The sequence below is a fragment of the Pteropus alecto genome, unplaced genomic scaffold (genome assembly GCF_000325575.1).
Source record: "Pteropus alecto unplaced genomic scaffold, ASM32557v1 scaffold57, whole genome shotgun sequence".
Taxonomy (NCBI): domain Eukaryota; kingdom Metazoa; phylum Chordata; class Mammalia; order Chiroptera; family Pteropodidae; genus Pteropus; species Pteropus alecto.
In genome coordinates this window covers 1790964-1805476 of record NW_006442508.1, presented here as the reverse complement: position 1 = coordinate 1805476, position 14513 = coordinate 1790964, and the positions used below count along the sequence as shown (strand labels likewise).

General features: G+C 37.9%; 1 protein-coding gene across 17 annotated transcripts in view; it reads right to left on the bottom strand.

Moving 5' to 3' along the window:
* Positions 1 to 14513, bottom strand: part of LIMCH1 (LIM and calponin homology domains 1) — a 336436-nt gene that overhangs the window by 73847 nt on the left and 248076 nt on the right. For 10 of the 17 annotated variants that reach the window (XM_015597532.2, XM_015597537.2, XM_006922457.3 and 7 more), the window contains exons 7-8: positions 13020 to 13215; positions 7944 to 8196 (exon numbers count right to left, since the gene is read on the bottom strand). In XM_015597532.2, the coding sequence (XP_015453018.2) occupies positions 7944 to 8196; positions 13020 to 13215 (449 nt within the window). Of the gene's footprint in view, positions 1 to 6591; positions 6859 to 7943; positions 8197 to 13019; positions 13216 to 13608; positions 13989 to 14513 lie in introns of those variants that run through there. The other 7 variants (XM_015597543.2, XM_015597541.1, XM_015597544.2 and 4 more) reach the window with 3 other exon arrangements.

Genomic DNA, 14513 nt, shown 5'->3' with positions numbered 1-14513 from the left:
ATGTGATCAGATCAAAAAAATTTTTTTAAATCCCCATCTCCAGATGGCAACAATGTTGTTAGTAAAAGGCCTTCTCGATATCATTAGTTCAGATGACATCTGTTTATTATTTTAGTCCAGAGTTGCAGCATAGTTAGGGTGGGTTTTAAAACCTTGAATTTAGCCAGCTACTAGCAGTACTAAAAATTCATTTAATTTACAGGGCTTCATCAGTGTCAGAAAGGCAGGATCCTAAATGGCTCTGAAAGTGACAATCCAAATTCTTTTCATTAAATTTGGAAGAGAAGAAAGCTTTTTGTTGTTCTTTTTTCTTTCTTTGGCACATAGTAATGTACCCAATAGGTACTCAATTGGTTTTTGACTGACAGGGCAAAGATTTGAGCCACCAAGACTCTATCTGGTGGAAGGCTAATGAATGCAGCTATGTGACAGCACATCTGGAATGTGCACCAGACTGCAAAATGTAAGGAAGACCTTTCTGTAGAGCTGAGATGACCTGAAATATCTGGAAGTGTTTATGACTACTCAGAGTGGACCCAAGATGTAGCAGATGATCCTGCCTTGCACCTTCCTTCCATCTTCTACTCTCTTGCCTCTCCACCTTCCACCTCTTCTTCTCTGTCATATGCTAGATATCAAGTAAATTGTGGTAAGACATTCCGGCACAATGGCTTAAAGATAATTACTTGGGGCTATTTTCATTTTCAAAGAGCTCTTGAAGTCCTCAAACTTTAAGATCCTAGAGGAATGCAGTTTAATGGTAAAATACCAGTGCTTTTTCACTTTGTTTTGTTTTTTGTTTTTGTTGGTAATGGGTGGGGTGGGAACACAGTTGATTGCGTCTATCTGGTATTCATACAGACTCCTCTTCCCTTCCTCATAAGAACAGGCTTGATTCTAAGTAATTATAAAATATTAAAACTTTCAAAAAATCTTTTATCTTCTCAGTTCATAAAGTCGGTAAGTAAATAAAATACCTTGACTTCTAAAGAAACTTCACCTACTTTGTATCCAATTTCTGAGTGAGGATTCAGAGTAAATTCTTCATCCTCAAAGGACAATTCATCTCAGGAATAAAGACAATTCATCTCAGGAATTAGCCTGGCTAACAGTAAAATGAGTAAGGACTCTCCGTTCTCTGGTCACCCAGGTGGTCCACTGTCTACTGTTCTGCCCACACTGCTCCAGAGGAGTCATCACCTTAACACCATAGCAGGCCCTGACCCTGTCTGACTTTTGGAATATCAAATCATCATTAGTTCATGCCCAGAAAACTCCTCACTGCTGACCACTGTTCTCAATAAAATTTTAAAACACATTATTTGGAGGTGGTTGGTGGTACTTTGCTCCCTGAATAAATTTATTTCTTAAAATATGAAATTTTTAAGAAATGACTTTTGTGTTGCACATCTGACTCTCAATGTCCTACCTGGCAACTCCCGGACTGTGCTTATGCTCCTCTCTGCCTCCTTAGCCAATGTGTCCAGCAAGTATCAACTGGACAGGAAAGGTCAGGGGGAAATGATAGGCCAATGAATTAATCTCCTCAAAAAGCACACTGATGCAGATAAAGAAGGTGGCTAATGGTTACTGATGCATACTATGTGCTAGAATTTTTTCTGTGTTAATTCATCAAACTCTAATACTAACCCTGCAATGTTAATGGTATTAGCACCTTCATTTTACAGAGTGGAAACTCAGATTAAGAAATTTCTTAGGTTAAGAAATTTGCCCAAGGTCAAAGCGCCAGTGCTTAAGATAAAATTTAAACCCAGCAGTCTGGCTCCAGAGGTCCTGTTCTTAACCACTGCGCTATTCATTAAACAAAAGACCAGGTCAAGAACCATATTGAAAGCAGAGAATCATACAAAAAATAAGGCATTATCATTACTATAGAAGTAGAAGAAAGAGAAGTATTTTGGTTACTAAATAAAAGGATCCTGTGAGTTGTACTTAGAATGGAGCTGAGATTTGCATTGCTGGTTACAGAGAGCAATGTTCTGCCAGGATTAACGACAGCAGAATGCTAACTAGACATATCTTACAATGCTTGCACAGCACTTTACAGTATACAAAGCCCTTTCACACTCATTATCTCATCTCAGCTGTTCCAACTCCAATTCCACTATGGGAGTAGACCCCTAGTTTGAATCCCTTAATTCCAAGAGTGGCATTCTTTCTATTTTATGACCAGGGGTCCTGGGTTTCAATCTCCCCTAACTCAGGCAGCATTCTGTGAAATAAAACGTGTGCATTTATGCAAATGCCCATGCCAATTTGTGATGCCAATTTGAGCAGAGAGAATCTGGTGCCTTATGTGTCAAGTGATCTCAATTTAGATATGTGGACTTTAAAAAGGCGGGGGTGGGGTGAAGAAAACTTTCCGTATCATTGGCCACTTAAAGCCACTCTCTGCTCACTTGAAAAACCGGTCACAATGACTGATTTTCTGCTAACTGTTTGAATCCTATAAATTCAGAGCTTCAAGGCAGACTCAGAGAAAGAAAAAAAAAAAAAAATAACAAATTCTGAGCTGGCATTGTTGGCCATAAAGTAATAAATCACACATATAACGCAGATATGCAGGATTGTGCTCACAGGTGTCTAGTTACCAAAGTATTTAAATGATTTTTTTATAAGATGCTTTTCTTTTTTCCTTGAAGGACCCTAGGAGCAGTCTATTATGAAGCTTCAATACAATCTACTTTATTTTTCAATAATTACATCTCTCTGAGCAGTTAGTGCCTTCCAGATATAGTAACTTTCATGACAACCCTGCAAGATAGGAATTTTGATGCTCACTTTGCAGAGGTGGATGTTGAGGTTTCTGATTTTAGTCATCTGAACTTAAGTAAATTAAATAAATTTAAGGGGGCAGACCCAGGCTCTCTCGCTTGATATTCATGGGGTGGTTTGGCACTTTTATTTTTTCCAAGTCATTCATAGATGAGTTGCTTTGAGAAGAAGGGGTTGCTCTCTGAGCACAGTTTGATGCTTCACTTAGAAGGAATCAGTCCAATGTGAAACGAGAAATGCCAGGCCCTGCCTCCAACCTGGCAACCCTGTCCAGCTTCATCTAAAACATGTAAGGCTATCTTTGTAGCAGAGATTATTGGCTCAAAGCAGGTGAGGGGGAAGAAAAAAACTCCTGTCTCAATGTTTCTAAGGCTTATATATTTCAAAGTGAATGAGATAACTAAGAAGAGCTGGCATTTTCTTTCGCCTCCTTTTACTTGGCAACACACAAGCAACCAGCTCAGATTGGCAGTCAGTTTGTTCTATTGAAAGAAACTGGGCTCTCCAGAAAAGCCTGTTAGGCCTCCTGGGAATGTCATGGGCAACACCAGAAACATCCTTGTTTCACTCAGTGTCCAAACAGGGCAGCTACATCCAGAATCACAAAAGTTCGTGCAAGTTATCTGTCTGCCTGGTCCCTGATCCCCAAGGATCTGTTCAGCAACAGCTAGTGACACAGGCATCTGGTAAGGAGGGATGTAGAGAAATACATGTCTGGCACTTAGCTGCATCTGCTCTTCCTCTAAAAATTTCTAAAATGTCTATTGTTCCTCAGAGGTATTTTTCCCCACTCTGTAATTAATTACTATGTGGCTGAGAAGATCCACAGACTAGCAGAAAATACTGAGTACTGAAACATATGAAAACAATTAGAAAAGAAGTACAATCATGTGAAACCTATAATTCAGTTTTAAAAAAAAGTTTACTTCTCCAATGGGAAACAACAATTCAGAGAAACTCAGTATTCTACAGTATTTTAATTCAGGGGAAGTGAATTTTGATTCTTATTTTATCCTCTTAAAAACAGAAATCTTGGCTTCTTTGGCAGAGTCTCATATTTGAGGTATTTAAGATAACTTAATCACAAACTAAAATAGAACAAAAAGTAGGTTCTATGCTTTTTACTTCGATGGCAACTCTAATAAATATTAAACTCCACACATTTATTAAGAAGTCCTAGTTTCTGTCCCTTGATGCTAAGATACCTCCTAATATATTGTTTGGCAGGAAGCTTGGGACGTCTAGGCTTCTAAATTCGTGTGAAAATAAAACAACATGCACCTTTGCTCCTTTTTTATATATTGCATTAAAAATAATACAAGGAGGTGTTTGAGAATACTTGGGAAAGAATGACATCAACAACAAAAACAGTCTAAAAAGTAAAGCCTTGTTCTTCATCTACAAGCCTCCTGCCCTCACCTATGCCTCCACACTCTCACCCATCTCTGCAAACACACACTTTCCCAGCTAAGAAATGGGAGAGAAAAGTTTTTTGGACATCTTATCGGGTCCAAAGATGTGGTGGCTAGAATTCATATGGATGGCAAAGACAGGAGACCGAGGTCACAATGTTTGAAGAGACATCAGCATATTTAAATATTTTATATTTTTATTTTTTAGACACTAAGAACCTTTTTATTCTTCATGATATTCTTTTCATTCCAGTTAAGCTACTTCCTGCCACATTAAAAGCAGGATCCCAAATGTGGATAAACTTAGAATGACTCTCAACTCTGTTATGGGCTGCAAAAAGTAAGTGACAAAGACACAAACATGCCAGGCTTGCGGCACAGTCTGTAAAAAACCTTGATGAGAGAGCTAGCAGCTGAAAAATTTGTTTAACAAATGAATTCTGGGTGTTTGGAACATCTGTGTCATACTACTATTGGGGACATTCTCTGGGAATATGCATAATTTTCCTGAACCCAATTTTAAATGTTAAGTCAGAAGATCCAGGGAGTGATGACATTATCTGACCTGAAAATTTCTGTGTAATAGAGCTAAGTTAAACAAAATACGTAAAAATTAAGCCAGATAACAAGAAACATGGACAGAAGCAAAAATTACCACATAAATATAATATTCATCAGTCAGAATTACATTTGTAAACTAACCACTATTCTAGGTTTATATACAGAATACGAATTGTGATAAAAGGTTTCAATGTTTTATTAGAAATCTCCCAGTTACTGAAGTGGCAGAATACACTGATAAAATTTCCAGCCTTTGCTCAAACACTTGTTCCCTATATCACCAAGATTCTTGGGTGTGCTGAGTTAGCTTAATGTAGCTCCCCACTCATCTCCCCTTGCTCTTTTGTATACTCTAAAGATGATACAGAGGTTCCTCAAAAAATTAAAAAATAGAACTACCATATGATCCCATAATCCCACTTTTGGGTATTTATCCAAAAGAACCGAAATCAGGATCCAAAGAGGTATTAGCATTCCCATGTTCATTGCAACACTATTCTGATACGAGTAGATGCTCAAATTGGAGAAAAAAATATATGTGTCTGACAAGCTTTCTGAGCCCAAATTTGAAGAATATCTGGATTTGTTTTTGTTTTTAAGATTCTACTACATTACTCTTCATCATTTTAGAAACCGGGAGAGATCCTTTTAACACAAGTATGACTCTATGTTGGAGTTTTCTGGAAGCATATACATGTTTAGGATAGACATACTTATCTGGGGTATACCGCAGACAGAAAAGAAGTATATCCTTGGTTTTAAAAATCAATACAAAGCTACTCTAGGATTAAATCCAAAGAAGTCAATGCTGGAACTTTCAGTTAAGACCTAGACCACAGCAGTAAGTGGATAGGGAATTGTACAGAGACATGGAAAATGTTCCGTTAAATATGTGGAAGGCCGAAGAGGTTCTGTGGTCAGAACATCTAAAACTGGCCAGCAGGTCAGCAATAACCAGCTCTGAGACCGGCAAGTCACTTACTATCACTGATCCTCAGTTTACTCTTCTTGAAAACTGGTATGTCACCTATCTCTTAGGATTAAATGGAATAGCAAGTGGCAAAGGAATTTCAATTGTCAAATTGTTATCGATTTTAATTTGTCAAATAAATTTTGGTTTCACTATTTGTTATGATCTTTGTGGTTACTATGTGAGAAACATTCAACAGCTCAAAACACTAAATAAAACTGTAGACCTACAGTTTTCTGTGACCATCTCACATGTAATATGAAGCCATAAGGACCTATACTAGTGCCTTTGTTACAATTAAGAGAAATAATTACTCCATTCTTTGTTTTTGAATCAACATGCTTTAGAAAAAGGAATCAAATAAACCCAGTCTTTCTTACTATTCCCTTGGGACAAAGGAAGTAAGTGGATTTTTGTAAGCCAGCCACTCTCTAAAGTGAGTACTCCTCATTTCAAAGGAACTATTTTCCAGTGATGTATAAAGTAAGATAAGAGCCATTTAGGAGTAGAGTAAGAATTAACAGTCCATAACCATTGAAAACTAAAATGTTATTGCCAGGTAAATTCTACAGCCCACAGATGACTGACCAGGATACTTGACAAGGACAAGGTCTAATCAAGCAGCAAGAAACTCACTCTTCACCTCCATTTAAAATAACCAACTACTTAAGCAACGACATGCCCCAGGACAGAGACTATTAGCTATTTCTACTTGCTCCAAGTAGGGAATAGTGATGCAACGGAAAAGCAGGAAGTGGGAAAACAAGATGTAAACTCCAACACCCCAGACAGATTCCAAACCCCAGGCATGCACGAAGCCAGCCAGGTCAGCCCTCAGCCTGCTGAGCTGACCTGGCAAAGCGCTGTGCTGCTGGCATGACCTTGATTCCAGCTTGCTCTAGCCTCCTGCGCTTCTGGATTTCAGCAGCGTCTTTTTCTTCGAACTTGGGCACTTGTGCCACCACAGCGCCCTCTGGAGGAGGCTGTTCCTTACCACTGCAGATGGGTAATTCCAACCCACCATCAGAAGGCTTCCCACCAGGATCCATTTGGCCGACTGGGTCATCTTCACAAGGAGACCCCACTTCACTTCCCTCTTCCTCTATTGTTTCAGGATTGCTAGTGAGTTGAACAATATGGTTTACCAAACTAACAGACTAGGCTGGGGAGCAGACCACATGCTATCTCCTAGTCATTCTGATATTACTTTCTGATATTACTTAAAAAAAAAAAAAAAAAAAAGTCATAGCATGCAATATAATCCTGCTAATGAGAAGAAAATTAAATGTAACCATTTGTTAATTAATACAATGCATCATAATCTCAACACTGATTAAGAGCTATTTCAAATTGATATTGAAAGGCAAAAACCTTTTCTGCTGGAAAGGTAAAATTCATGTTTCGTTCAATAATGAAAACTTTTAATAAAACTCTTGTTCAATGGACAGTCATAGATAATAAAGGTAGACTATTAGAAATAACCATGCAATGATCAGGGTGGTTTTGCTGAAAGTATTAGACTGCACTGTAAGTTTCTTTTATTGGACTATAAGGTTCTTGAAGGCAGGGACTCTATCTTATTTACTAATGGGTGCCCAATGTCTAAAAGGCAGATCCTAGCCTGTAGTAGATGCTCAATAAATTATCACTACATGAATAAATACAAAAACATAATCAGAGATTAGAGAAAACACTGATTGTTTCTTTAAAGAGATTAGTAGTCCAGCGCATCTTGCATTTATTAAGAGTTTCTACACGTGTTTCTGAAGCATGGCCCATGCATCCCTTACATACTTGAGCTTGTATCCAGATAAGTATGCATCTCAATAAAAAAAAGTATTTTCGCATAAAGATAAGTCTTTCTGCACCTAAGATAAGAGAAGTGGAGTCAGGCAGTCTCCACAGAAGAACATGGATGACAGATGTGTCCTCGATGTTCTGCCGATAGTACCTGTTTCAAAAATCTGCTCATTAGACGAGTATTTGTTGAATACCTACTATGTGCCAGGCACTGTTCTAGGTGACTTCGTGATGCTTAAATTCTACAACAATATCTCTCCAAAGGTCTATTCTGCCACCTCCATTTGTAATCTTGCATCCAAGTTCTGAAAGAAGTATTTGAGCTCATTTGTGTCCAGAAGCTATAGGTCTCCTATACCACCCATGTGCAAACCAGGATGGGAATAGCATAGTTCAAGACTTACCTGAAGGGCCTCTCCCCACCCAGGGGGGAGGTGGCAGTGCTCCAGCTCTTTCGATATTCCTCTCGCTCTACTTTCTTCTTTCTCAGAGGAGCAGGGACATAAGCTGTCTGATTGCTTTTGTTGGGGAGGTACTGGTTAAAAGGCACTGCTGATTTCGGCTCACCATGGGAAGTCCGCCTGGCAGACATGTCATCTTTCTTCACATCTGGCAGCTTCCGATGTGGCAAGTCAGATTCAGAGTCACTTCCTCTCCCTAGGGAAGAGAGGATGGGTGCTGAGAATCCTGTTAGGCTAGCAGGAAAGTTCCCAATGGCAAGTATACAGCGTTAGGGATGTGGTCAAATCTGTGGGTTCCGGGGATTCTTCAAATTATTCGCTTAACGAATCTAAACTATCACTTTAAATTAGTCTACTCTGTAAAAAGCTCTCAACTCTAATCAGAAAAAAAAGTCAAATAAAAAAAAAATAGAGGTAAGCCTAACTGTATCTGAGAATTAAAATTAGCGATATATTTTCAATAGTACTATATGCCTACTCAGATTCTGCACCTCTCAAAAGAAAAAAAAAAGTAGCCAATGGAGTTTTTACTGAGCACCTATTGTTCAATGTCTTACACTGTGCTAGATATTCTGACAAATAAAAATTATAAAGGATTTTATCTTTGAGGTACCTTTAACCAACCCATGAAACACCTGGAGAATATTAGTTATAACTAAGAAGCACAAAGATGTAGGAACTATAGGAATTCAGAAAAGTGGCTGATTTGGATTATAATTAAGGGTTTGCCTTCCGGGAAATGGTTTGAGCTATAATAAATGCATATTCCTCTATATCAGAGCCCTTCCTGGTACCCACTGCTGAAAGCAATCTTTTTTCCTGTGAACCTTATGGCCCGATGACCTATTCTTTTCTTTTGGCATGTTTTACTTTCGATCTCGTATTTTGAGAACAAGGGGTGTACGTCATCCACAGGACTTATCACAGTGTCTTTGCACACAGTGGGCATCCTCAACTTGTTTGATGAATAAATGTATTGGTTTGGTTTACAGAGTGTTTTAGATAATGCAATAGAATTCAATGTTGCCAACATCAGTCTTGAGAAAGCCCCAATAATTAATTATATTGTATCCTTGTTTCCTAAGTTCATATGACTAAATTTCTAAGATCTATAGAGTCAAGCCGTCATTAAAACAAACTACTCTTTATAGGTAACCCCCATTTTAATACCGGTTTGAAACTCTTAAGCAATGAGAGTATTATGAGGCAATTCAACTCCTAATAGAAAATTGCCTATTTACAGTTGCGAAAAGAGTCTTAAACTGAGTCAAGATGAGAGATGTGGCGGCCTAACAGAGTGAGTCGTGCATGTATAGAGTGTTAAGTCAGGTCCACTTCATGCTGAGTTCTGCTGCTCAGTAGCTATGAGACTCTGCATTTGTTACTTCATCACTTTAAGCCTCAGTTTTCCAATCTGTTGAGTGAAGATTATAAAAACATCTACTTCATAGGACTGTTGGGAGGATCAGATACATGGAAAACTGTTGGTACAGTATTCAGCCCACAGTAAGTGCTTAATAAATGGTGACTACTCTTTATGTCATAATAGTTCTGGATTTGTCAGAAAAGAGCTTTGGGATTCTAGGCTTATCTCTAACACACTTGACTGTCTTTTTCTATAAAATAGGAAAGAAATGATTTGCCCTGGAGATGAAATGATTTAGTAGCCTTAAAAGACTGCAAAAGTTAAAAGCATTGACCATAAACAAGTTGTTCATTGTTGAAGATAAAATATTCAGTTTATGAATTATTCATGCCACTTGCTTTCAGTCTTTCTCTGAAGATTTGACCATTTCATTACTTGTTAGTTTTTAATTTGTAACTTAGCTTCTTTTGTATCCCAAGTCTTTTATCAAGTATTGTATATCTGTCTCAGTGTCATAATAAAATGTCTAGAGCTCCGTGGATTGCTTTATAAACAGACACTAATACTACCTTACCTTGCCAAACTCTTAGATTTGTTTCCCTATTCAATATTATCCCCATTCTAAAGAAGGGGAAACAGAGACTCAGAGAGGCCAAGCGAGCCCTTCCTCCATGGCTAGTTAGGCACAGTTAGGGATTCTAATTTCTGTTCTTCAGACTCCCAGCCCAGAGTTCTTTCCTCTGGGACACATTCTTCTTGGAAAAATGTCCAAATGCTTAAAGTATCTGAACTAGGGAAAGCACTGCATTTTGTTGAATAAATGAATGAAAGACAATGATTCTTCAGTCAACTACGAAGGTTTAATAATGGATTAGAATTGTCTCAATTCTAAAATCCTATAATCTATGAACATTATTTCTGTACAATATCTAAAATAAATACATTATCTACAATATACGGAATGAAAGTCAAAACAGGTTGTTTAACACATAAAGATATCACCCTTTTTATTTATTTAAAAAAGTTATAAAAACTTTATCAAAGTCCTATCCTTCCTTTCTACAGGGCTCCATTTCTTTCCCTTGCAGCGAATAGGGGGTCTTTCTTTGTTTTACACATCTTTTCCATACACACCCAAACCCTCTGCTTTTTAATATTCCTCTAGTACTTTAACTTCTCTCATTCCTTATTTCTCTCCCTGAACTCATCTTTTATACAAAAGATAAGAGTATTCATTTAACAAAATACAATATATTTATAAAATATGTTCTTAATTTTAAAAGTACCTAAGTGGAAGTTTTTGTATTTCCTCTTCGATGAAATGAAGGCCTCAGAAGGAATGATGATGAAGGTAAGGGAGAAACTGACACCTAGCTAAGCCACACAGATTGGCTGTTTCGATCCTAGGAACCCACAGCATCTCTTCCAGGTAGCTCTGTGTCCAACCCATAGAACATGACACCTCTAATGAGTGTGGCTCTTGACTGTTCCTATTGAATGGGTGAGTGGGCCTCAATAACAATAAAACAAAGGCTCTTCAAATTGACCCAATATAGTGTTGGAGGATTTTATGGTTAAGACATTCTCTAATTGATTTTGAGTCCTAGGAAATAAATTTTCAAGACTCAAATAGAAAATTCTTCTAAATTTGAAAGTGTTTATTAGGACTAGCAATATTCTTGATTAGCATCATTTAAAAATATACCATAAATTTTAAGGAAATACAACATCTATTTGAATAAAATTATACTAAATTTTTTTAGGCAGATAAAAAATGTGTTGATTTTCTTTAAAACCCTCATTAAGTCTTGATTAGTTTACAAGAACATAAGCCTGAAGGTATCAGGCTGATTGGTGAAGTTTGTGTGTAAGATGTTTTTCATGGATGCTATTTTGTGAAGCTCAATTTCATGTTATTCTTTAGATGGAAAAAAACATTTATAAAATGTTTTTAAGACTCTAGCTTATCAATCTTAATTGCTGCAAACAAAATCATGCCTCTGCACAACTACAATATTAGTAACCAACATCTCAAATCCCTTCAAGATGCGGCTCATTACAAACTCTGAACCCCTGGAAGCTGGCGACAGACTAAATAAAGGATTTATGTTACCACTTATAAAAAGCCAAGATGAGGAAAATCACAATTTTTAAAATAACAATCAGAATAATATGGATAAAATAGTTTACAGGTTTGTTAAAGTAAATCTACCTTCTAGTTAGGTTAAAGCTCAATTAGATCATGCACTTGGTATTATAACTTCTAAAACTGTGGGTGGTACTAAAAGGGCATATAAAATTTTAGAAATGTTTTTCAAGCCACTCACAATGCACCATGGAATTCTTTAGGAGTCAGACTATGTGGCCCTGAGGCTAATCTATTTGTTGGAAAGTTTAAGTGCTAAACAAAAGCAGTAGTTCAGACGTTCTAGAATTTAAAAAAATCTATTAGGCAAATAAAGCAGTGTAGATAAATTAACCTTAAAAATATAAGTTTTGGACTCATAGTTCTTGAGGCCAATATTGTTACACCACTTATTGACAGTGATTTTTGTCATTTACCAATGTTAGGAGGAAAACTTAACCTCCTTAAGGTTCATCTGTAAAATATGAATAAGGAGCATCACACAGCCCTGTGAGAGGACTAAGTGAGACTCTATGTGAGTAGCTCATACTCTGTGCCGAGGACTAAATGAGATACTAGGAGTCGAGTAATTAGCTCAGGATCTGGACATGTAAAGTATCCACATATTTAGTAACATAGAATTTTATAGCTGAGAAGAATCTTTTGGCTATATAAGATAATATTTATCTCGGAGAGTAGGCTTAAGTCTCTAGACTTAATGTTAGCATCAAGAGATACATTTAAAAGAATACAAACAAAAAATTCCCCACCAGCATTAGTGTCTTTCTGCAAGTTTATACATGCAGAACCAGGCCATCTTCCCTTCCTAAAAGTAGAAAGGTACAAGATACCAAGGTAAACAGCTTCTGGAGAATATGCATTAAATTTATATCAGGTTGCATGTCCATATATTTTTGTAAAGAAAAATGATCATTCCTTACAGGTGATATAAAATCCATGGGATTTAAATCAAATCCAGACTCAGAACAGGCAATCTGGGTTGTGTACTGCACATTAACAGCCACCCACATCATGGTCAGGTATCACATGAGTCAAACAGATTGCCAAAACCGTGCCAATTAAGTTTCGCAAACCTAGGCTTCAGAATTTTCCTACTTAGGTGTCGTGTGTCGTGTGTTTCCAGTTTGCTGGAAGTTGATCCATTTTCACTTACATAGTGTGGTACTCACTTAAACATTTCCCTTCCTCAGACCGGAGTATATAAAACTTCGGCACGCTTTATGAGCTAATGGTCTGCACAGTGTCTTGACTCACTGAGACCAAGAAAGGAATGATGTCACACATTTTCCAACAAAAGATATGCTTACTGAGGCAATGTTCAAACAAACTGTTGGCAAAGCCAACCAAAATTCTAAGGACAATGAAAAACAACATTAGAAGACTTTTCTTCTACCAGTTTAGAGTTATTAGGTTCCGCCTTCCCAGGGCCAATCCCTCCAGCGGTCACAAGGCAGCCCTTGTTAATGTTTAATTCCGAGATGTGCAGTTTACTAAGGTTCCAACCTACCATCGCTGCTTCCCCTGAGCACTACATCTGGCGAAGGTGTCTGCCGGGAACGGGAGCCAAAGGAATCCAGGCTGTCGAAGGAGTCATCTCTGCCGTGTCGAGGGGGAGAAAGAGAGTCGCTGCGCTCAGAATCCCAGCAGTCAATGTAGCCACTGTCTCGGATGCTACGTTTAGGGCTCTCAATGTCATCAGTCTCCTATCCAAACATAAAACGAAAGGATTACAGACATTACAGCAACAGATGTTGAACCTACAATATCAGGAAAATAAGTCTCCAGTGGTCTCCAAAAATTTCCTATATCTAGCATCAGTATGGACAGGTTATGACAACCAGCTATCGAATCAATTATCATCTATAAGCCAACATTTCATTCTTCAACCCTTCCCTGCTGCAACTTTCCCAATGAGAAAATTACACATATTTAAAAAAAAAAAAACAAAACAAAGAAAACAAACCAGTAACTCTTACTTGACAATGTTAAAAAAAAAAAAAAGAAATCAAAGGAATTAAGAATAAAATATCATCAAGTTTGGATTTACAAGAATACAATGACAGATGAGAACAAAAACAAAAACTAAAACTTTAAACCTTGACCCGTCTTTCGGAATCCATAACTGCATATCTGTTCTGGGATGGAGCCCCTAGTTTAGCGGTGCAACTGCTCCTGTTTATGAGATCTGGCAAATGCATACAGCATTTGTTTTTGCAACAAAATCAAATCCACAAAATCCTGGAGCAGCATGCTTCCATCTCCTGCTACCTTGAAGGGAAATTCCTGCTCTGAAAGGGAGCTGTCTTTCTGAGGCAAAAAGTTAAAAAAAAAAAAAAAAGAAATGAAAAATATGCAAAATGCTTTTCCTGATGCCTCAGAAGAATCCAAGCATGCTTTAGCTCTCGGCCAGCTCTTGGCGCTGGGGGAGCTGAAAGCACTTGTGGCTGACCCACATGTTCAGAGCAGTGAGAACAATGGCTGTCTTTGACAGCCCGTGATTATAAATTCTTTCCAGCGCAAGCAGCACATACTAAAACACTGAAACTCCAGCAGGAGAAAGGTCAGTCAAAGCCATCCTCACCCTCATATTATAATAAAAGCCTTGTTCCTGCCAGTGTCTTAGCATTAATTACAATAAGTCCAGGCTGATGAAAACAAAAATAACTCCAGTCACTCAAAGATAAACCTCAATTTAATCTCCCCCAGACTGTCGCTTGAATTCGGGGCTGTGGATGACATTGGCAGAGGGGCATGTTCTCATCTGCAAAGACTGGAATGTCACACTGTGGATTTCCTGGGAAGCTCAGGAAAGTCCCCATTCACATTCCAATATGGAAAGAAAATAATAAATATTCTCTATGTTTAAGATTTTGGAAACTGTCTATACTGGCTAATATGCCCACTGTAGCCAAAGCCTTGGTAGGAAGCACCTTTGCTGCCTGCTTCTATCAATTATAACCAGATCCTCTGACATAATCCCCGCGGAGACACTTTGAGGGGA